The sequence below is a fragment of the Rosa chinensis genome, chromosome 7 (genome assembly GCF_002994745.2).
Source record: "Rosa chinensis cultivar Old Blush chromosome 7, RchiOBHm-V2, whole genome shotgun sequence".
In the NCBI taxonomy this organism is placed as follows: domain Eukaryota; kingdom Viridiplantae; phylum Streptophyta; class Magnoliopsida; order Rosales; family Rosaceae; genus Rosa; species Rosa chinensis.
This window is the reverse complement of record NC_037094.1, coordinates 8,343,066-8,365,887: the sequence shown is the minus strand read 5'-3', so window position 1 is coordinate 8,365,887 and position 22,822 is coordinate 8,343,066. Positions and strand designations below refer to the sequence as shown.

General features: G+C 47.4%; 1 protein-coding gene across 2 annotated transcripts; it reads left to right on the top strand.

The window, feature by feature from the left end:
* The first annotated feature begins 561 nt into the window (after positions 1 to 561).
* On the top strand, positions 562 to 22,762 carry LOC112179529 (KRR1 small subunit processome component homolog). Of its 2 annotated transcripts, XM_024317967.2 has the most exons (7): positions 562 to 779; positions 855 to 931; positions 1,042 to 1,155; positions 1,889 to 1,981; positions 2,299 to 2,343; positions 2,494 to 2,532; positions 22,636 to 22,731. In XM_024317967.2, the coding sequence occupies exons 1-7, from the start codon at positions 668 to 670 to the stop codon at positions 22,708 to 22,710; spliced, it is 555 nt and encodes a 184-aa protein (XP_024173735.1). In that variant the 5' UTR covers positions 562 to 667; the 3' UTR covers positions 22,711 to 22,731. The 2 variants fall into 2 exon arrangements, with proteins under 2 accessions (XP_024173735.1, XP_024173736.1); XM_024317968.2 differs by lacking the exon at positions 2,494 to 2,532 and having other exon boundaries at positions 2,299 to 2,440; positions 22,636 to 22,762.
* The last annotated feature ends 60 nt before the right edge of the window (positions 22,763 to 22,822 follow it).

Genomic DNA, 22,822 nt, shown 5'->3' with positions numbered 1-22,822 from the left:
GAAATTAGTGGGGGGCAATAATCTGTCTATTACCCCCCAATAGACCACAGTTTTGACGTCGTCCGAGACCTGGAAGGGAAGCCCAGACCCGATTCCGGCGTGGAGCTTTGGAGCTTCCCGGACATCTGACGAACAAAACCGGCAAAGCCGAGACCCGATTCCGGCGTGCAGAGCTTCCCGAACATCTGACGAACAAAACCGGCGAAGCCCAGAGGGGTTGGGATCGTGGAGTTAGATGGCGTCATCCTCTGGCGGTCCGACGGTGGGACGGAGCGGCGACGATGGAGGCCGACATCGACGGTGGAGTGGTGGGCGTGGTGGCTCAGAGAGAGAGAGGGAAAGAGAGCCTGAGACGAGGTTAGAGAAAAAGAGAGAGAAATCGATGAGGGGGAGGAGAGAGAGATATGAGTTTAATTTGTTAATTAAAATGAGGGCAATACTGTCAAACACTGTTAGATTGGGTAAATGGGGTTTAAAAACTCTTGGTGGAGTAAGTGAGCAATTTTTAGCCAAAAATTGGGTAAGTGGTCACAGCCCCATTTTTTTTCCCCATGTGCATGGGAAATCTTCAATTCTAAGTTTGCTTTTAAAGAAATTGTGGCCCAAGGCCTAATCCATAACCAACAATTATAATCCCCCTCACTGCTACAACTAAAACCGAGAGAGGATGGAGATCTGCGCCGGTCACAAATCGGAGATGCTGTGCCCTAACTCCGACCACATGGAGTTGGAAAAGTCTGAAGTGACCTCCTTCACCGAGTCATTCTCCAAATACCACAGTGAGTCGGTGCAATTCGACGATCATAGCTAATTAACTTTCCTTAAGACTTACACAAGTAAATTGTTTTGTGCGGTACCCAAGTTGAAAGATGCTTGGCCACAGGTGGAATCGGCTTTACAAGAGCATGGAATTTCTTACACACTCAATCTGGTATGCATAAGAAATTTGTTCCACCTAGCTAGCTTTATTAAATCTACTCTGGTTTAGATTAATTAGTGGTTTATGAATTACGAGATTCTAATATTTCAAATTATGGTCAGGCTGAGCTTTACATGACTGTCTCAACCACCCCAAGGACCGAAGATCCAGACATCATTCACAGGGCTAGGGAGATTATTGTGCTTCTGTCCAAAACTACTGTTCCAACATATGTGGTACAATTCACACATCCTTTTATTCTATAATTAGCGATTTTATTTTCGTTTCTCTCACTCTAATTCTTTGGCAATAGCCTGTAAATAATGTTTTGCATCTTTAATTAAAATATCATGTGTCTATGTTTACAAGCATTTCTTTTACAATTGATTTTTTTTTTCTTCTATTGTTCAGCGTTTTTTGTTTTTTTAGGGATTCGAGTGCATAACATGTTCAAGTCATCTGAATGTAGTGTATATAATTAAAAATGCAGAATAATGACAGTTTCTCTAAGATGTGGTCGTCTTCTACTTGACTACTTCTAACTTTCTTCCAGTTTTATTTAGCAAAAAAATATCAACCTTCTCACCTGCAGTTCTAGGTATTTAGTGAACAAATTGAAAAGCTAGTGTGTGTTGCAATTGGTTTTCTATTGAGAACAGCCAGCTTTATTTTTACTTGAAGAATTGTTGACCCATGGTAGGCGACATTATATTTATTCCCCAAACTTATAGATATTTACAGTGTTTTGAATAAGGTGTTTATTCTCGTTCATTGACTGCAATATTTAATCTAAGAGGGCAACAGCATTTCAGGGCGAATAGTAATCACGGCTGTATTTGTTTTTGGTTGATTCAACACATTAATGTAAGCATTTGAAATAAGAAATTATGTTTATATATGTTGCTCTTTTGTTTAGCAAACTGCACATTTTTCTTTTTCTGATTCGAGTGCATAACGTTTTTATTTCAGGTAATCAATATACTGAATGGCTATATGCATCATGACCACATCAAAACTGGGTATCAAGAAGGTGGGCTTGCCGCAATTCATGGGATCAAGAAGGTGGGTATTGCATTCTTCTTAGCTGCTGTCTTTCAAATTTTTTGAACTTAATTAATGAAGTTATAACATTTAAGCCTTTCTTTCAGTTGTGCACTGGTGATGCCTTTTAATTTTTAAAATGTAATTAGTTTGGTGATTTAAAAGGTTTAGAGTTGAGTTATCGTTTACTGAAACAGGTTAGTATGGAAATAATATGAGCCTTCACATAGTTGCTCTGCTGCATTTATAACTACCCTAGCCTTCTTCTCTCCGTAATACTGTAATAGAAGCTCTCTCATCGTCTAATCTCTAGCTCCTTTTTTTTTATTTCTTATGAGGAGCGATTTGCTAAACGGAGGACCAGATTCTTGGAAAACTTAAAGGTACATAAAGTCCTATGTTATGTCTTTCGATCTTCTAGACAAATGGAAAAAGGAATGAAGGGATAAATAGGCATTCCTTATCTTCACATTTTACTAGGTACTTACCATGGTTAATATATTCTCTCTGCTAACAACATAATTTGGATGCAGGACCTTGCATGCCTGATGAGTTGTCATCTGTATGTTAACGCAAGGGTTACAATTCCTGTGTGATTCTGATACATTATACATTGTGCACTTATTTTTCTTGTCTATACTATGTGTTTGGCTCCAAAACCAGCTGGTGTGCAAACAGTCTCTTTTGAGCGAGTGATTGCGCAGGCGTGCCAGCACCGCGGGGTGCAGTCGTTGGGGTAGTCCCGTGACCTGACTTCTTCTTCAAGCGCTGTGGACGAGGAGAGCACCAACCTCGTCACAGGGTTCTTTTCTTGCCTTCCGGAAAAGGACTTCTTTGCCTTACGCGGGTAAGGGCTTTGGTTGTGGTCTCTTTGCGTTCACCAAATCGATACTCAACTTGAAAGCCGAGCAGAGCAATCACTGGGAAGTTGGAGAGGAACACGGGTTTGCTAAAGCGTGACTCTAGCTTCGCTGGGTTGCGAGGGCGTTACCCTTGCTTCGCTGGAAGTAACAATGGCGGTTGTGCTCGCAGTCGGCTCCTGGGGAGACTGGGACTGGAAGTACGGTCGCCGGGTTGATCTGGTGAGGCTGACAGTCGGCTCGCGAGGAGACTAGGACTGGCGGGCGGTCACCGGGTTTCAACGAGGTTGAGGGTTTGCTCCGGAGAGGCTTTGTAATCGCTGGGATTGATTACTCAGAGAGATCAAAGGTCAAAAGGTCCTTTTTGTATCGTGTTTAGCCTCTATATATAGGCTTATTGCAGATTCACTTCCCTAATAGGAATGGAATACTATATCTTGGGCCACAGTTATTGGCCTTGAATCAAATCAAAACTCTTGATAGCATTGATATTATTATGAGTGATAACTATCCTCTTCTATCGTCGCTAGAATATAGGCAAGGATTAATTGCCTCTGTGAGAATCCTAGATACGATCGCTGGATGCAAGCAGTAGGATACGCATGTATTAATTGCAAATATACCTTCACGCCCCCACGAGCGCTCAATTAAGGATGATATCTCCTTATGAAACACGGGATGAGCAACACCACAACCCAAATCCGTATAGTCCCATTTTTGGGCCGCAGGTTTCTGCCCACTAGCTCAGACCCACTAAAGGATTTTGCCAAAATTACTTTTGGGCTCAAACATTGCCCCCCAGGCCCCGAAATCAGGCCCGCTGAAATGCAACTGATTGAAGGGGACTTAGAAAGACGTGCCGGTCGCTTGAAACGATGCCATTAATAAGGGTTGCGTCCCTTCATTCGTGAAACGCCTTCTGTCGCATCGTTTCCCTCACAAAATTCTTTATTTAAACGCACAGCCGCAATCCTGTCACATCAGACACTCCTTCAAGCTCTAAACCCAGAAAAAACCCATCTCTGCTCCATCTTCTTTGCAAACGATCCAGAAATGGCTCCCCCTAAGAAAATCATTATCGATCAGGAAGAAGAATTGAACGAAACGGCTGCTCGGACCTGGGGCACCCATATCGGTGCTCGCATTCATCTAGAGACCACTATTCACCGACCCTTACTCCTTCGTTTTTCCGATCACCACACCGGGTTAGGCCCAGTGATGCGCCTGAAAGCAAGCGCGCAATTTAACCCTGAAATATCGTTAGTAGTATAAGCAAATAGGGATCGTTCTATTCCGGGGATTGAGGGTACACCTGTAATTGTGAAACAAATAAAGAAAAGTATTATTTACAAAAATAAAATAAAGAATATAAATATATACAATTGTATAAACAAATAAAGAATTAAAATAATAAAGTATTATTTACAAAAATAAAATAAAGAATAAATATATACAAGTAAACACAAATAAGGGGGGGGATTAGGATTCTTAAAATTAAAATTAAAATAAATAAAATAAAGAAAACGTAAAAACATATATACAAGGGTGGAACGCAAGGAACAAAGATCAAAATCAATTCCATGTAATCAAATTCGATTCAAACCCTATAATTGTTCTTCCAAGTCATGAGAGAAGAGTTGATCATGTGAAACATTCGACAGCAAATGATTTCCCATATTTTACTTTTCAATGCTAATTAACCTAAGCGAAAGCACCTAGATTAATCCTATCAAACATGCAATCAAGCCCTAGAAAGCTAGTCAATCATGACATGTTCAACGCATTAGACATAGAGAAAGGCTATCAACTCAAGTGTACAACTTAGTATGAATAAGTTCACCTAATTGCAATCCTCTTCAATTGAATTCGATTTTTGTCCAAAACCTTTACTACTTTGATTCAAGTTTACACAAAACGAAAAGTCGATTTCATGTTCTTAAACCTAGCACCAATTACATGCAAATCCTATAAGTGTCGACCCAAATAAGATAAACATATAAAAGTTTTCTATCAAGCAAATTCAATCGAACAAACTCACATAAGCAACTTAGAATCACAATTATGGAATTCGAAAACTTTATTTAAACATAGAAATTGGGCTTAAACTTTGCCCTAAACATTATTGTTAACTAGAAACAAGTTCATACGAAATCAAACAAGGAAACCAAAAAGGTTACAAGGAAAAGGAACGAATTACACCGTGAGTGGAGATGGAGATGGAGAGCTAGATGGTTGGATCTTGAATCTTGGAAGCAAGCCTTCAAGGTGGATGATGGAGGATATGATCTTCACGGCTCCTTCTTCTTCTTCCTCTCCTTGCTTGAAAATGCAGAACTTTGCAACTAGAGAATGGAGAAGGAAAATGGAAAGGAAATGGAGAGACAAAGAAGATGAGATGGATGAAGGAATTGGTGATTGAGAGTGAGAGGAGAAGGTGTTTAAATAGGGAAGAAAAAGAAGAGTGAAATGATGAGATGAAGAAAAATAATGAAAGTGGAGTATGAGAGTGGTTTGTAAAATATGTAAAAGATGAGGTAATGATGAAAGCAAAGCATGAAGGTGAAGAAATGTGGAAGTGATGATGATCTTTTAGGGTAGAAAAATTGTATCCAAGGAAAAAGAAATGCTTTCTTCATATGGGTGGGAAACATGAATATGTGGTGTTGAGCTGTTTTCAGGTCAGTTTCTTCCCCTTTATTCCTTCAATTATTTCTCCATCAAAACTTCAGAATGAGCCTTCGACTTCTTCATAAAAAATGTTCCACTATGAGTGTATATCATTCTCACAAATTTTCAGAGCTTTATTCCATGTGGTTGGGCCGGAAATGCTGCTGGACCTCTTACAGGTCCAGTTTTCCGGTTTTGCTTCTGTAGAAAATTGGGCTGATTGTTTGAAGGCCTTCCACTCATATTTTTCTCTGGCACTCTTCATAAGAAATGATCCTTTGGGTGTCTAGAATGGATCTGGAGAGTTTCAGCTCATTTCGAGTTCATTTGGTCAGGTGGCCGCTCCTTCTTCCTTGCTTGGCTCTGATTCTCCTAGCCGGAGTAAGAAAATATTCAAGGTTGACTTTTTAGTGCATTTTCATTCTTCTCCATCATTTCTAGGTAATTATGGACGTAACACTCATTTCTTCTTCATCTACTCCAATGTACCTAAAAATAGAAATTAAGTTAAAAATCGATTCGTTAAGGAATAACTAAGCAAAATGTGAGGAATTAACATTTAAAATATCACATTAAAATGCGCCTATCACCCAGCACCGCAAGGTGTTATCCCAGATGATGCCATCGCCATGTACGGTCTTCCTGTCCGACGGCCCATTCCAGTCCTTCGAAGGACTCCCGGAGACTTTAGCGGCTGGGGTGTCCAAAACCATCGAGCCAAGATAGGAAATTGGCCATCCTCCATTAGTGCACAGGAGATTTCTTGGTATCACGAGGCGCGGGCGCGAGATCTAGGTCGCTGGAACGCTGTAGGTATCACCCACACTATTGATCTGTGCTTCCATCTTCCTCGCGGTGGTAATCGCTCACCGCTCGCTGCTTTTCTCTGTTTCTGGAATACCGCCACCAATACATTTGACTTCAGATTTGGTCAAATGAGCATTACTCTGTTGGACATCCTCGCTATCACTGGCCTTCCCATCGATGGCGAACCATATGTGCATGGTCAATTTGACTCTGTCGACTTTACTTTGACCATGGCTCAGCAAGGTCGCAGCGCTCATAGTGGCTCATACCCAAGATGGCTGGCATATTACAACCGGGAACACAATACGACCGGAGGAATCGCTTTCCTTGAATATTGGCTCTGTAAATTCATATTCTGAACCTCCTCCTGCAAGCCCACTGGCACCTGGACCTATTTAGCAACGGCCCTCTACAACAGCCGCAACATTGGGCTCTGACAACCGGTCTTGGGTGCCATCTATCGCATGCTATACCAAGCGACGATGCATCCCTTCGAGATCAACATTTCCGGACCCTTCTGGATTCTGGACTTCTGGATCCAGACCTACTTCCCATTCTTTCGCCGTGAAGATATCCCGCAATCCCCGCCGCCCGATCAATTGTTAGGTCGATGGTTTTGCCGCGAGGACAAGTACTCATCTCCCCCTTACTCTGAATGCTTTTCTTATCTGTACCTGCTAGATGACATGCCATACTGTGATTTGATTCTGGGAAGAAGATTCCCTTCTGTGCTACAATATGGCTTCCTTCCTGACGATCCTCGTTATCCCGACCGCACCCGCCTGGCGTTTCGCCGCGCCATCTCCTGTTCAGACATCCGGATTGCCGCCGAGGAACTCAGCTATGAGCTCTATGCTCCTAATCATTTCGCCCGCCAATTTGGCCTTGTCCAATTGGTGCCAGTCCCTCTGTATGATGCCTGGAACTATAACACTTCCTAGCGACGATTCGGTCCGCCTTCTGGGCCCCCACCGGCACAAAGTATGCTCGCGCTGGTCGACCTTCCCGATTGGGCCCAAAACCTTGATGCTGTAGACGGGACCGAAGAAGGGTATGAGATTTGGTGGAGAGAAGTCTCTGTCAACTGCTGGACTCAACCAGATGACGAACTCTTCGCTACTCTCTTTGGCGAGCTCAGGAAACCATACCCCGCTGATATTGAGGTGCTCGCTCGCTTTTCTGAAGACGCCAACAGGCCTCGACCCCTCCAAGTGGTCAGACCTACGCGAGCTCCTCGCCCTGCCCAAGCCGGCATCGTAATTCGTGAACCACCTCCAGAAGTAAGTACTGCAACTCTAATCCCTGCAATCTCCTTCATTGTTTCCTCCTTTACTCATACTTGTTTGCATTAGGGGAGTGCGCCGCGTCCTGGCCGCTTCACTAACAGTGCTTCACCGGCCGCTGGACAAACTGGGAAACAGAAGGCAGTACTTGCTGACGCCACAGCTGAGGATTCTTCTTCTTCTTCTGACGACGACGACCCACAAACAGTAAGAAATCTTTGTTTTCAGGACTAATCTTGTGAGTTAACGGCTAACCTCTTGTTTCTCACAGGTTATGGCTGCTATAGCCCGCAAGCGTAGTCGCTCAGATACTCACGCTGATCCCTGGGAAGGAGATGAACCAATGGCTGACCGACTGGTAAGAGGCAAGGAGCCTATGTTGGAAATTATCCCTATTTCTGCCCAAAATGTCTCACACCCTTCTCCTTTACAGGTTCGCCATAGGTCATCTACATATTGGGGAAGGTTCTTCAGCTGCCACTCAAGGAACAACTGCTTCGCGAGCGCCAACGCCTGTGGGACCTGAAAATCTTCCACCTCCTGTCAGCGCTGATGGTGGCTCCGCCTCTATTCCTGTGCAGATCATAGAGGATAGTTCCGATGAAACGGAAGAGAATGCACCTCTTCCGGACGCACCACATGAGGATCCGATCGCTACACCACCCCAGCGCTCGCGTCACCTAATCGCAATCCTGATGAGGAAGCTCAAGAAAACGCGCCGCAAATGTCTCCGACGAGGGCCCTGTTGCAGAGGTATTCTTAGTTGAAAATTGGTGCCTTAGTCCTTGCTCTTCTTTGTATATCTGACCGTCTTTCCTTATTGCAGAGTGACGTCCCTGCTGAGGATGCCGCTGTCGCTGACCCTGCTGAGCCCGCAGATGAAGGCATGGCGAATCAAGAACCTGCCCCCCAGGCTCCAGAAATAGGTGCTGATGTAAATGCCGTACCAGAACAAGTCGCGGCCCCTATCATTGAGCCTCAAATCGGCCCTGCTGCTGCTGTCGCTGATGCCGATATCATCGCTGAAGTTCCTCCTCCTGAGCCTCCTAATAGGCTGGAAAGACTTGTTCGCGCACTAGAAGTGGCTCCTCCAGGGGTCGCAGATGAGGCGAGGGACAACCTGCAGCGACTCCTGGGTCCTGACATTTTACTACCAGGCGCAGCTGCCAGAGCTCAAGAATATCTGATGGTACTTCGCCGCGAACGTACCATCACTGAAGATGAATTTGTTGAAGTATATGAGCTCTTGCAAAATCTTCCTGCACGAATCAATGAAAGGACGACCGCGGCCGCACAGGCCAGGCAGGTTCAGGTTCACTATCGCGGCCTTGCACAACAAGCAGAGGCATCTCGCGACTCTCTAGGCGATCGAGCGATTCGCGTCAGGGATCTAAGGATCTCACAGAACCACCTTCGGACCCACATTCAGGACCTCCAAGCCCAACTAATCGAAGCCAAGGCCCAATTAGTGACAGTCACGGCCCAACTAGCGCAAGAGGAGCCTCAGATAGAACAACCCTTAACGGCGTTAGAAGCGATGTCTCAGAACCTGGCTCAAGCGCCCGAAGCAGTTCGACAAGCAGAGCGCGCTGCTGCCGACGCTAGCTTTCGTCTGGATGAGCACTTGCTTCGCTTGACCTATGCGGGTCGAAAACTTTAGGCCTCTTGTTTTAGGCCCATTTTACCTTGTATAAGGATAATTTTAATACATACAATATTTAGCCCGCTTTGCTCGGCCCAAATATCATTTAAGGCTTGCCAATTAATGAAAAGCAAGACCGTTGAAAAGACAATCCCATTTTGGGCGGTTGCTTCCTTGGAGACCGTCCTGCTTCCCACGCGTTTTCACTATCTTCCATTTCCGAGATAATCGCATTTAACCGCATTGATTCTCATAATGGTGGCGTTGAAAACGTCTCAACTGCTTATCGCACGGTGTGAGATCAGTCCTATAAATACCAGCATCCAAAGAAGAGCGATAACCAAACCACCATGTTTCTTCCAAAGATAGACTCGCAAGCCCTGTTGCTTTTTCTCCAGCTTCTAAAATCTTCCCACCGTGATCTCACCCTTAGCCACAGATTCTTAGGCTTCATGGCTTAATCTCAAGACCTGGTTAGGCCTCATGGCTTAATCTCAGGTCCGGCGGCATGTCTTTGGTTACTGAGAACCTGGATGAACTTGCCAGCCTCAGTTAAACCGAAGAACATGCCGCGCTCCTAACGCGGCAAAACCACATTCTGAGGAGTCCAACTTTTCAGACTGCCCGCGCGGAGCAAGCGGAGGAAGGGAGGAAAGCCACTTTGAGGCTTACCTTTCTGCCTCCGCGGTCTACCTCTGGGGCCTGGGCCCACACTTTTTGATTTACCCCAGGAGGTAGATGTGGTTGTGAGTCGCGCCTGCTCCGGAGACCAACTCTCGCCTGGAGGAGAGGCCCCAGGAAGGGGGATGAAGGTTCTCTTTTCCCCTCTTCCTCCAGTACCAATGACAGCAGCGGCGACTTAGATGGGAGGAGGATCTGATCATAGGGGGAAGAATGCTCTGAGGTGGTAGCGTCCAGATCCTTCTTCACACGGCCACAACAAACACCTTAAGCTTTTATGTCCGTAGCCTCTCTTGTAATCGCATGTGAAACTATATTGCTCTATTCTGTTGTATGCTTCTGGCCGCAAAGCCATTTTATGAATAAAAATGCTTGGTTTACTCAAAAATCTGCACAAACAAAAAGCAAAAAATAGTCCAAAATAAAGCCTCTTGTATAGGCCCTTGTATTTATTCTTAACACGTTTTGTCAAGACAATGAATAAAAAACCAAGCAACTGATAACATGGACTACAAACATAACCAAAACCTCTTGTATAGGTTCTTACAGAATAAGTCCGGATGTAAAGCCTCTTGTATAGGCCCTAATAGATATTGAGGTGCCCCCCAATGTTTAGCGGGGAGCAAATACAAAAACAAAAAAGCCACAGAGAAAAGGCCGAATAATCATAACGCTGCGAGCCGATGAAGATTAAGGTTGCCCCCCAGCCGGAGCAAGAACAGGGTCTGGAGGATGGTCGAACTCCCAGACACTTGGATAATATTTCTTCAGAAAACGACCATTAATGGGGCTGCGATGGATATCACCGTCGATGTCTTTGAGGTGAAAAGCCCCGCGCTCTAATATGCGGTGGATAACAAAGGGCCCCTCCCATCGCGGCGTCCATTTTCCACGACCGGCTACCTTGTCACCTAAGGGTAAAATGACCTTCCAAACAAGGTCACCTTCTTTGAAACTGCGACCCCGCGTCTGCCTATCATAGGCGCGGGCGATACGCTGTTTTTCCATCACCAAATTGTCCAAAGCGGCCAAGCGCTGCTCGCTTAAGTCTTCGTGCTCCTGCCACATTGCTTGAACATAATCCTCGCCAATCAAATGATGCTGTTCTTGGACTCGTAAGGAATGAACATTAATTTCTGCCCAAAATGTCTCACACCCTTCTCCTTTACAGGTTCGCCATAGGTCATCTACATATTGGGGAAGGTTCTTCAGCTGCCACTCAAGGAACAACTGCTTCGCGAGCGCCAACGCCTGTGGGACCTGAAAATCTTCCACCTCCTGTCAGCGCTGATGGTGGCTCCGCCTCTATTCCTGTGCAGATCATAGAGGATAGTTCCGATGAAACGGAAGAGAATGCACCTCTTCCGGACGCACCACATGAGGATCCGATCGCTACACCACCCCCAGCGCTCGCGTCACCTAATCGCAATCCTGATGAGGAAGCTCAAGAAAACGCGCCGCAAATGTCTCCGACGAGGGCCCTGTTGCAGAGGTATTCTTAGTTGAAAATTGGTGCCTTAGTCCTTGCTCTTCTTTGTATATCTGACCGTCTTTCCTTATTGCAGAGTGACGTCCCTGCTGAGGATGCCGCTGTCGCTGACCCTGCTGAGCCCGCAGATGAAGGCATGGCGAATCAAGAACCTGCCCCCCAGGCTCCAGAAATAGGTGCTGATGTAAATGCCGTACCAGAACAAGTCGCGGCCCCTATCATTGAGCCTCAAATCGGCCCTGCTGCTGCTGTCGCTGATGCCGATATCATCGCTGAAGTTCCTCCTCCTGAGCCTCCTAATAGGCTGGAAAGACTTGTTCGCGCACTAGAAGTGGCTCCTCCAGGGGTCGCAGATGAGGCGAGGGACAACCTGCAGCGACTCCTGGGTCCTGACATTTTACTACCAGGCGCAGCTGCCAGAGCTCAAGAATATCTGATGGTACTTCGCCGCGAACGTACCATCACTGAAGATGAATTTGTTGAAGTATATGAGCTCTTGCAAAATCTTCCTGCACGAATCAATGAAAGGACGACCGCGGCCGCACAGGCCAGGCAGGTTCAGGTTCACTATCGCGGCCTTGCACAACAAGCAGAGGCATCTCGCGACTCTCTAGGCGATCGAGCGATTCGCGTCAGGGATCTAAGGATCTCACAGAACCACCTTCGGACCCACATTCAGGACCTCCAAGCCCAACTAATCGAAGCCAAGGCCCAATTAGTGACAGTCACGGCCCAACTAGCGCAAGAGGAGCCTCAGATAGAACAACCCTTAACGGCGTTAGAAGCGATGTCTCAGAACCTGGCTCAAGCGCCCGAAGCAGTTCGACAAGCAGAGCGCGCTGCTGCCGACGCTAGCTTTCGTCTGGATGAGCACTTGCTTCGCTTGACCTATGCGGGTCGAAAACTTTAGGCCTCTTGTTTTAGGCCCATTTTACCTTGTATAAGGATAATTTTTAATACATACAATATTTAGCCCGCTTTGCTCGGCCCAAATATCATTTAAGGCTTGCCAATTAATGAAAAGCAAGACCGTTGAAAAGACAATCCCATTTTGGGCGGTTGCTTCCTTGGAGACCGTCCTGCTTCCCACGCGTTTCACTATCTTCCATTTCCGAGATAATCGCATTTAACCGCATTGATTCTCATAATGGTGGCGTTGAAAACGTCTCAACTGCTTATCGCACGGTGTGAGATCAGTCCTATAAATACCAGCATCCAAAGAAGAGCGATAACCAAACCACCATGTTTCTTCCAAAGATAGACTCGCAAGCCCTGTTGCTTTTTCTCCAGCTTCTAAAATCTTCCCACCGTGATCTCACCCTTAGCCACAGATTCTTAGGCTTCATGGCTTAATCTCAAGACCTGGTTAGGCCTCATGGCTTAATCTCAGGTCCGGCGGCATGTCTTTGGTTACTGAGAACCTGGATGAACTTGCCAGCCTCAGTTAAACCGAAGAACATGCCGCGCTCCTAACGCGGCAAAACCACATTCTGAGGAGTCCAACTTTTCAGACTGCCCGCGCGGAGCAAGCGGAGGAAGGGAGGAAAGCCACTTTGAGGCTTACCTTTCTGCCTCCGCGGTCTACCTCTGGGGCCTGGGCCCACACTTTTTGATTTACCCCAGGAGGTAGATGTGGTTGTGAGTCGCGCCTGCTCCGGAGACCAACTCTCGCCTGGAGGAGAGGCCCCAGGAAGGGGGATGAAGGTTCTCTTTTTCCCCTCTTCCTCCAGTACCAATGACAGCAGCGGCGACTTAGATGGGAGGAGGATCTGATCATAGGGGGAAGAATGCTCTGAGGTGGTAGCGTCCAGATCCTTCTTCACACGGCCACAACAAACACCTTAAGCTTTTATGTCCGTAGCCTCTCTTGTAATCGCATGTGAAACTATATTGCTCTATTCTGTTGTATGCTTCTGGCCGCAAAGCCATTTTATGAATAAAAATGCTTGGTTTACTCAAAAATCTGCACAAACAAAAAGCAAAAAATAGTCCAAAATAAAGCCTCTTGTATAGGCCCTTGTATTTATTCTTAACACGTTTTGTCAAGACAATGAATAAAAAACCAAGCAACTGATAACATGGACTACAAACATAACCAAAACCTCTTGTATAGGTTCTTACAGAATAAGTCCGGATGTAAAGCCTCTTGTATAGGCCCTAATAGATATTGAGGTGCCCCCCAATGTTTAGCGGGGAGCAAATACAAAAACAAAAAAGCCACAGAGAAAAGGCCGAATAATCATAACGCTGCGAGCCGATGAAGATTAAGGTTGCCCCCCAGCCGGAGCAAGAACAGGGTCTGGAGGATGGTCGAACTCCCAGACACTTGGATAATATTTCTTCAGAAAACGACCATTAATGGGGCTGCGATGGATATCACCGTCGATGTCTTTGAGGTGAAAAGCCCCGCGCTCTAATATGCGGTGGATAACAAAGGGCCCCTCCCATCGCGGCGTCCATTTTCCACGACCGGCTACCTTGTCACCTAAGGGTAAAATGACCTTCCAAACAAGGTCACCTTCTTTGAAACTGCGACCCCGCGTCTGCCTATCATAGGCGCGGGCGATACGCTGTTTTTCCATCACCAAATTGTCCAAAGCGGCCAAGCGCTGCTCGCTTAAGTCTTCGTGCTCCTGCCACATTGCTTGAACATAATCCTCGCCAATCAAATGATGCTGTTCTTGGACTCGTAAGGAATGAACATTAATTTCTAATGGTAAGACAGCGTCATGTCCAAACATAAGCGCGTATGGCGTCGTGGCGGTGGGGTTACGTTTAGAAGTACGATAGGCCCAAAGTGTTTCGTACAAAGTATCATGCCACTGTCGAGGATTCTCCACCAACATCTTCTTCAGTAAGGTGATGATGGTCTTGTTGCTCGCCTCCGCCTGACCATTAGATTGAGGATAGTACGGAGTACTATGTATGAATTGAATACCGAAATCATTCACCAGCTCCTCAACGGGGCCTCCCATGAACGCTGCCCCCCGGTCCGACACCAGCACTTTAGGGATACCAAATCTGCAAAGAATATTACGGAAAATAAACTGGCGAATGGTAGCACCGGAGGCCTCCTTCAGAGGCTCTGCTTCAACCCATTTCGTGAAGTAATCAGTGGCGACGATGATAAACTTGTGCTGTAGGGAAGAATGAGGGTGAATCATCCCAATCAAGTCCAGTGCCCAGCCTCGCGCAGGCCAGGGTTTAATGATGGGTTGCATAGGAATGTTAGGGACATGCGGGACAGGACCGTGGGCTTGACAGTCCGCACAGCCTTTGGCGAATGCAATACAATCCTTCAAAATGCTGGGCCAATAATAACCATGACGTCGGATGAGCCAACGCATCTTAGGTCCAGCTTGATGAGATCCACAAATCCCTTGTGCACCTCGCGCATCAGTCGCTTAGCTTCGCGACCGTAGACACATCGAAAGTCTATACCATCTTCTCCACGCCTGCGCAGTTCATCACCTCTAAGGAAGTAATTCAATGCAAGGAAACGAATCTTCCGATCAGCGCTGGAGTCTGGTTGTTTGAGGTATTCAATCAACGGGATCCGCCAATCGACATCAATGGGCTCCAGTACCGCGACCATGGGGTCATCTGGAGGATCAGGTCGAGCAAGCCACGAAGGTAGTGTGCGATGCTCAACTTTCAGAATGCGCTCGCGCACCCCATACTTCAAAGTAATGCCTGTAGCCAACTGAGCTAGCTCATTAGCAGCAAAGTTACGTTCACGTGGTATATGTTCCATATCGACGTCTGTAAATTGGTCCAGAAGCTCAATGGCGCGATTCAAGTATGGGATGAGCAGCCAACTCGTACAACGATATTTCTCCAGAAGTTGATTGATGACGAGCTGAGAATCGCCGCGAATCTGAACGTCCCGGACACCCATTTCCAACAAGACTTCGAGTCCAATGATAAGAGCTTCATACTCAGCTTGATTATTAGTACATTGGAGCGTGAGCTGGAAAGAATAAGAGAAACGATCACCTGCCGGGTTTTCCAAAACAATCCCCGCGCCAGCCATAGCGTCCGTTCTTGTGCCATCAAAGAATAATACCCAGGGCTGTAAAGAGATCGTAGCCTGATACCAGACCTCGTATTCCGGGATGCATGCTTTATCTGGTCGAGTCGCGTGTTGCAAGCAATTTCCAACTCTGTCAGTACGGGTAGTTCTAGCGGAGGATGATGCGCTAGAAAATCTGCGATAGCCTGCCCTTTGACCGCCTTCTGGGGTACATACTGGAGCGAGAACTCGGAAAGTGCCAATACCCATTTGCCAATGCGGCCTCTCAAGATAGGCCGGGACAACATGTACTTGACCAAATCGGTCTGAGCGATGATGCAAGTAGTAAAGGATAACATATAATGTCGCAACTTGCACGCCGAAAAGTATAGGGTTAAGCACAGCTTTTCCATAGGGGTGTACCTTGTCTCACAATCTGTTAGTACGCGGCTGAGATAAAATATAGCGTGCTCGACACCGTCCTCATCGTCCTGAGCGAGTAGGCTACCAATGGAGGCGTCGGCTGCTGAGATGTACAGTTTTAACGGGACCCCGGTTCTAGGTGGAACCAAGACTGGTGGCTTGGCCAGATAGGCCTTGATACTATCGAAAGCCTCTTGATGCTTGGATTCCCACACAAATTCATTCTGTCCTTGTAGTCTCAGCAAAGGTGAGAAGGGCTGGATTTTCCCTGCGGAATTAGAAATGAAACGCCTTAGAAAATTAATCTTACCCAAAAGACGCTGTAATTCCTTCTTCGTCCGTGGGGGAGATGCATTAATGACTGCGCTGGCCTTGTCCTCGGGGACCTCAATTCCTCGCTGGTGGACTATAAACCCCAGAAAGTCCCCTGCTTGAACCCCAAACACACACTTAGCCGGGTTCATCTTGAGTTTATGTCGGCGCATGCGCTCAAACACTTTCCTGAGATCCGCGATGTGATCCCTTTTCTGCTGGGACTTGACGACTACGTCGTCAATGTATATCTCTAAAACTTTCCCAAGTATGTCGTGGAAGATCAGATTCATGGCTCGCTGATACTTCACACCGGCGTTCTTCAGGCCAAACGGCATGACCACATATTCGAAAACCCCCGCAAAACCAGGGCAGCGGAAAGCAGTCTTGTGTCTGTCTTCTTCAGCGACCGGAATCTGGTGGTACCCTGCAGTACCGTCCATGAAGGATAGCAATTCATGGCCTGCCACCGCATCTACCAACATATCCGCGACTGGCATGGGGTAAACGTCTTTAGGTGTAGCAAGATTCAAGTCTCTATAATCAACGCAGACTCTTATCTTGCCATTTTTCTTCCGGACAGGCACTATATTAGATAGCCACTGATTATACTTGGCAACCCTTATAATGCTTGACTTATGCATTTTCTCTACCTCTTCCTTTACCAGAATCTGGGTCTCCGCGTTCATTCGTCGAGGTTCCTGCTTGACGGGCCTCTTGTCAGCAAGAGTTGGTAACTGATGACAAACCAAGTCTTGTGACAGGCCGGGCATGTCCTCATACTTCTCCGCGAAGCAATCCTTGAACTCTAGCAATAGTTCGATGAGCCTCTGTTTCTCATTAGGCTCTAGGTAAGCACTGATGGATACTTCCATAGGCTCGCTTACAGTACCCAGGTTGACCCTCTCAGTAGGGTCTTTAACCTTGGGAGGTGTATCGTCCAGCGCCGCCGGAGCGAGCTGAATATGGACTTCCTCTTCATCCTCCAGATCAGCTAGTTCTTCATTGACGACCTCTAAGGTCGCAATGCGATCGTAAGCCTCTTTTTCCACCATGTATGATGACAACCGTTCGTGTATCGAGTGGAAGGCTTCTATTCCTTCTTCAGTGAGGTCGTAATCCATTAATCGGTTAAAGGTTTGGGCACAGCATGGCCGGGCCGCTCCAAGCCTTCTTTTGCGAGCGTGAAGCCCCACTGTGCTAGTTCAGAGGCCGTCACCCCTGTGGGGCGGCCCTTATCATCGATGCCACTAACTTGCAATGGAGTGATAGGTTCCAAATAGTATCTGGCATCTACATAATTTGAGGAGACCGGAAACGGACGGGGATCTGCTGGGACCACCTCTGCCGTGTCTGTTTCACTATTCCACATAACCAACTCTTGGTGAAGTGTTGACGGCACACAATAACTCCGATGGATCCAATCCCTGCCCAAAATGGCGCTGTAGGCCGCATAACTATCCGTCACAAAGAAAGCATACACTCCCTCTGCTGGTCCGACTTTAATACGCAAGAACAATAATCCTAGGGTTTTGGTTACAGTTCCCGTGAAATTTTTGAGCGCAAGAGATGTGGATTGGATTTTCTCCCGCTTGATTCCGAGCAAGTGCATGGTCCGAGTAGTGACGACGTTAACGGCCGCTCCGGTGTCAATCATGATTTTGCTGACCTTGATACCACCAATGTCTGCCGTAATGTATAGCAGTCGCATGTGTTGAACCATGGCTGGAGTTGGCTTCGAGAAGTGCATGAGTGACACCTTGTCTGGAACCCCCGCTGGTTCTGGTAAGGCCCCGTCTTCTACAGGTGTTGCGGCTGCTGAAGTGACCTGCAATGGTTGCGCACCCTCTTCTTCTGTCTCCACGCACTCCTGAGTAGCGACCGGTAAGGCATATTTCGCGGGGAGCACGTAAACCATGTTGCAAGAAACATTATCTGACTCAGTCGCCTCCACATCGACATCCAGATCAATCTTGGGTTCTTCCAACGGGATATCAGTCTGGAACTGCCGAGCCAAGCGATCTACTAACGATTCTTCTGTAAGGCCTTTTACCTGGCAGTGTTCAGGCCCTCGTAACTCAAGTTCTTGCTCTCCTACCAACGGCTTAGGGTTTTCTGGTTCCTTATGCTCTGTTGGGGCGGAAATGACCAAACTTTGGACTTTCTTAGGTCACCATTGCAAGGTGCTAATCACTCTGTCCTTGCCCCCCAGCCTGTCGAAGACTGAAACCTTGGCATCCGGTGCTTCAGGGGAGAGCCTGCGCCTGACATGCGGTCGTTGAGTTGGCGAGCTGTTCCTTCGGGTAGACGGCGGTGAGATCTCCTTAGTAATCCTGCAAAACACACTGGGCTTTGAAGCCCCCATTAGCGAATCTGTTTGCTTGTCAAGACCACGAGGAGGTCTCAGTGGTTTGGCAGCCAGCGCCTCCATTTCTTTCTGGTATTGTTCAGGCGACTTGACCAATTAGGAAGGTCTGATCAGGCCTTGGTCCAAGGCCTCTAGCGTGCGCTTGGCTTCACCGAACCTGTGCTGCAACTTCCTCTTCCTGGACGGGCTAATCTCCACTGCCTTCCCCTTTTCCCTGGTGTACCATCTGCCTTCTTTGATAGGATTGGCTGCTGCAGGTGGTATATAAGGCTTAGTCAAAACATCCTCGCGGCTGCTTCTGACCTTTTCTTGCTTTGGTTCGCTCGCGGTAGCTTTTAATTTCAGGAATAAATTGGAGTCTCTAGGGGATGGTGGTGATGTCACTTTCTCCAGTTCTCTCGGGCTGGTAGGCTGATAGTTCAGTGACGGGGAAGTCCACTTGACTGGTGGAAGGGAACCAAAGCGAAATGTCCGCTCGACCTCCTCATGTGGTAATTGGATACCACATTCCTCTTTACATCGCGAGCACAGAACCACAGGTGAGGCCTGGTTGGTCGTCGCAATTCTATCCTTAACAGCTGTCTCGCCTGCGGTGGATTTATGACCCTGTTTGCTCGTGGCCAAATCCAGTGTTGGTTTCCGCTGCTGCTTTCTGTTCCAGTCTACGTTGATCATATTGACTCCGGTGTCAGGGAAGGGGTCCACATCCACCAGCGCCGTCGCGGTGACCGGGGCTTCGACCTGCAAGTTACCGTTATTAAGCCATACCTGAATTTGGTCCTTGAGCTTTACGCAATCCGCAGTGTTATGGTTCCACAGGTTATGGAACTTGCAGTATTTCTTTCCTTTCAACTGCTCTAGCCGCGGAAATGGCCCAAAATCAGTCTTCACCATCTTCGCAGCAATCATTTCGTCGAGAATCTCGTGAGCTTTGTTGGCATCGTAGGTATATGTCGCGAACTCCGGTTTAGTGAAGGCCATCGACTTGAGCTTGACAGGTTCCTTGGAAATCTTCAACTGTTTCAAAGACGAGCTTTTCTTCCCAGTCAGTTCGTAGGCTGCTATATCATTATCCTCGTCCTCTTCATCGTCCTGGCTCGCTTCTCCGGTAACGTGATGATAGTAAGGGTCGTAAGTGGTTGGCTGGTAGCTCAGGGCCGCTACCATACGGTGTTTACCGGGCACATACGTTCCTTTAGAAGCCTTTTTCCTTGCATCTGTCTCTCGAAGGAGATGCTCAAAACTGCCTACCTCCGTGATGAGTTCTCCCATCGACTGTATCATGCTGCCATGCTGTTTCTTTCTTTGTCGGGGCTCCAGGCCTTTAACTGCCAACTTGACCAACTCCTTCTCGGGCAGAATGACATTCAGTTTGGCCTTCTGGATTTGAAAGCGCTGAAGATAAGAGACTGCTGATTCTGTAGGCTGTTGGGCCATCTGGGTAAGAGAGGCTAGATCTACCTTAGGCTCAATATTCCCAAATGTTTCCCGGAAAAGTAGTTCCATCGCCGGCCAGTCTGCCACTGTCCCTGGCCTAAGTTTGGAGAACCATCTGAAAGCGGCGCCGGATAGGGAAGTGCCAAAGATCCTGCACTTGAGGACGTCATCATTCTGATATTGGCCGCATTGCACCCTAAATCTGGCCAGATGAGTGGCCGCATCTTCCGTGTCTTCTCCTGAAAAAGTAGAAAAAATAATGTTCTTAAAACCTCGAGGGAAAGGTGCGAGCATGATGTTTGGCGGGAAAGGTCCTTCGTACACTCCATCTGGCTGGGCCCTAGGGTTTGCCAATCTGATCATCTCCTCAACCTCCTCACGTCTCACATATTCTGGGCCCGGAGGTGGAGGAGGTATCACCGCAGCTCGGTGAACAGTTTGTCCAGGGGTTGTTTGATTTACCATCGTTGATCCTTCCCCAACCTGCACAATGCGGGTAGTAGCTTGCTGCTGGAGAGTCACTGCAGGGGTAATCTCTTCCTTTGACAGAGCGGTTATCTTGATCGGGATACCAGTTTGGTCGAGTGCATAATAGCTTCCCGGCAACTCTTGATACACCACTTCTGCCCCGTCGTTGTCGTACTGGACAAAAGTCACAGGCTCTGACGCAGTCCCTGCACCCCTCGCGACTTGGTGTTTCTTGGCGGTCTGTCCACTTGATGAAGCGGTCTTTTCCTTGCTGCCAGGAATAACCAAGGCCTGCTCCTTGTTCTTTGATGGAGTAGCAGCCACAGTTGCCGATGAAGAACCAACGTTTTGGTTGGCCTTTTCGCGTTGATTTGGGGGCACATACTTGCCCGAACTGGACGGCTGGGCAAGAGAGCCAAGGATAGTATTAGGATCGCCTAAAGCCGAGTGCATCACCTCCTTCGCATGGTTCAATTCGGCTCTCTGCATAGCCACTTCAGTTGCCAAGTTGGCCCCATCCTTGCGAAGATCTGCTATGTTTGATGCGGTTTGCTTGGAATGATCCGCTATGGCATTCAAGATTGTGGTATGACGCTCATTTTGTGCGGCAGCGATGGTTATAGCTTGCGCCTTCAAGGCACTCTCTGTCTGCGTGACCTGCTGCCTGGTATTTTCAGCATAGAGAGTCATACGCTGCTCGAACTCGCGGAGGAGCCTTTCTGACTTCGCAGTTTCCCTTGCGAGATCTGCGTCCATCTTCTTGCGATGATTCTCGACATTCTCCATAAGGATCGCAATTGTCTCGTCAAAGGTTGCTCCTTCCGGGATAGGCTTCGAAACGAAAGCCTCTTCCTCATCACCGGCCACTATAGTGTTGACAGTAGCGGAATTAACAGGCTCGCTTGCCTGATTAGTACTGACGCTCTGACCCTCAGTCGCGGTCGAGCGATTCTCACCCTGAGAAGTTGACATACTGGATGATTGATTCTGCAGAGAGAATCGTTGCGTTACTTGTTCCTCAGATAGACCACGACAGTCCGCACGCGAATGCGACCTGTAGCTGGAGGTCTTATGCTTTGGGCAGCTAGCGTAACCTTTTTGGTAAGGGTTATCGTTGGGCTTCCCAATGGTTGCGTTTAGAAAGAAACCCTAGTTTGTTGTCCCACCGGGTGTGCCAAAATGTTTGGCTCCAAAACCAGCTGGTGTGCAAACAGTCTCTTTTGAGCGAGTGATTGCGCAGGCGTGCCAGCACCGCGGGATGCAGTCGTTGGGGTAGTCCCGTGACCTGACTTCTTCTTCAAGCGCTGTGGACGAGGAGAGCACCAACCTCGTCACAGGGTTCTTTTCTTGCCTTCCAGAAAAGGACTTCTTTGCCTTACGCGGGTAAGGGCTTTGGTTGTGGTCTCTTTGCGTTCACCAAATCGATACTCAACTTGAAAGCCGAGCAGAGCAGTCACTGGGAAGTTGGAGAGGAACACGGGTTTGCTAAAGCGTGACTCTAGCTTCGCTGGGTTGCGAGGGCGTTACCCTTGCTTCGCTGGAAGTAACAATGGCGGTTGTGCTCGCAGTCGGCTCCTGGGGAGACTGGGACTGGAAGTACGGTCGCCGGGTTGATCTGGTGAGGCTGACAGTCGGCTCGCGAGGAGACTAGGACTGGCGGGCGGTCACCGAGTTTCAACGAGGTTGAGGGTTTGCTCCGGAGAGGCTTTGTAATCGCTAGGATTGATTACTCAGAGAGATCAAAGGTCAAAAGGTCCTTTTTGTATCGTGTTTAGCCTCTATATATAGGCTTATTGCAGATTCACTTCCCTAATAGGAATGGAATACTATATCTTGGGCCACAGTTATTGGCCTTGAATCAAATCAAAACTCTTGATAGCATTGATATTATTATGAGTGATAACTATCCTCTTCTATCGTCGCTAGAATATAGGCAAGGATTAATTGCCTCTGTGAGAATCCTAGATACGATCGCTGGATGCAAGCAGTAGGATACGCATGTATTAATTGCAAATATACCTTCACGCCCCCACGAGCGCTCAATTAAGGATGATATCTCCTTATGAAACACGGGATGAGCAACATCACAACCCAAATCCGTATAGTCCCATTTTTGGGCCGCAGGTTTCTGCCCACTAGCTCAGACCCACTAAAGGATTTTGCCAAAATTACTTTTGGGCTCAAACACTATGAATTTAAAGATTTTTAACATGTGCCAATGAACAGGGAAACACTGTGACTGCCGCGGGAACTTCACTTGAGCATGTAAAGGTGGTCAGAATGGTCGTTGAAAGGTTTTAATGTTGAAATGTGAATCCTGCAACTATTGTCAGTCGCTTAAACATGAGGAAAGATATGCTTAATGTGGAGAGAAGGCTTCAAGCTTTGTTGATGTGAATTGTTGTTATTTACG

What these genes read in the sequence shown, in the direction of transcription:
- LOC112179529 (XM_024317967.2), top strand. Translation starts at nt 668, where the DNA reads ATGGAGATCTGCGCCGGTCACAAATCGGAGATGCTGTGCCCTAACTCC. An exon ending in TTTCTTACACACTCAATCTG is followed by an intron (nt 932 to 1,041) that starts GTATGCATAAGA and finishes AATTATGGTCAG; the next exon opens with GCTGAGCTTTACATGACTGT. An exon ending in CTACTGTTCCAACATATGTG is followed by an intron (nt 1,156 to 1,888) that starts GTACAATTCACA and finishes TTTTTATTTCAG; the next exon opens with GTAATCAATATACTGAATGG.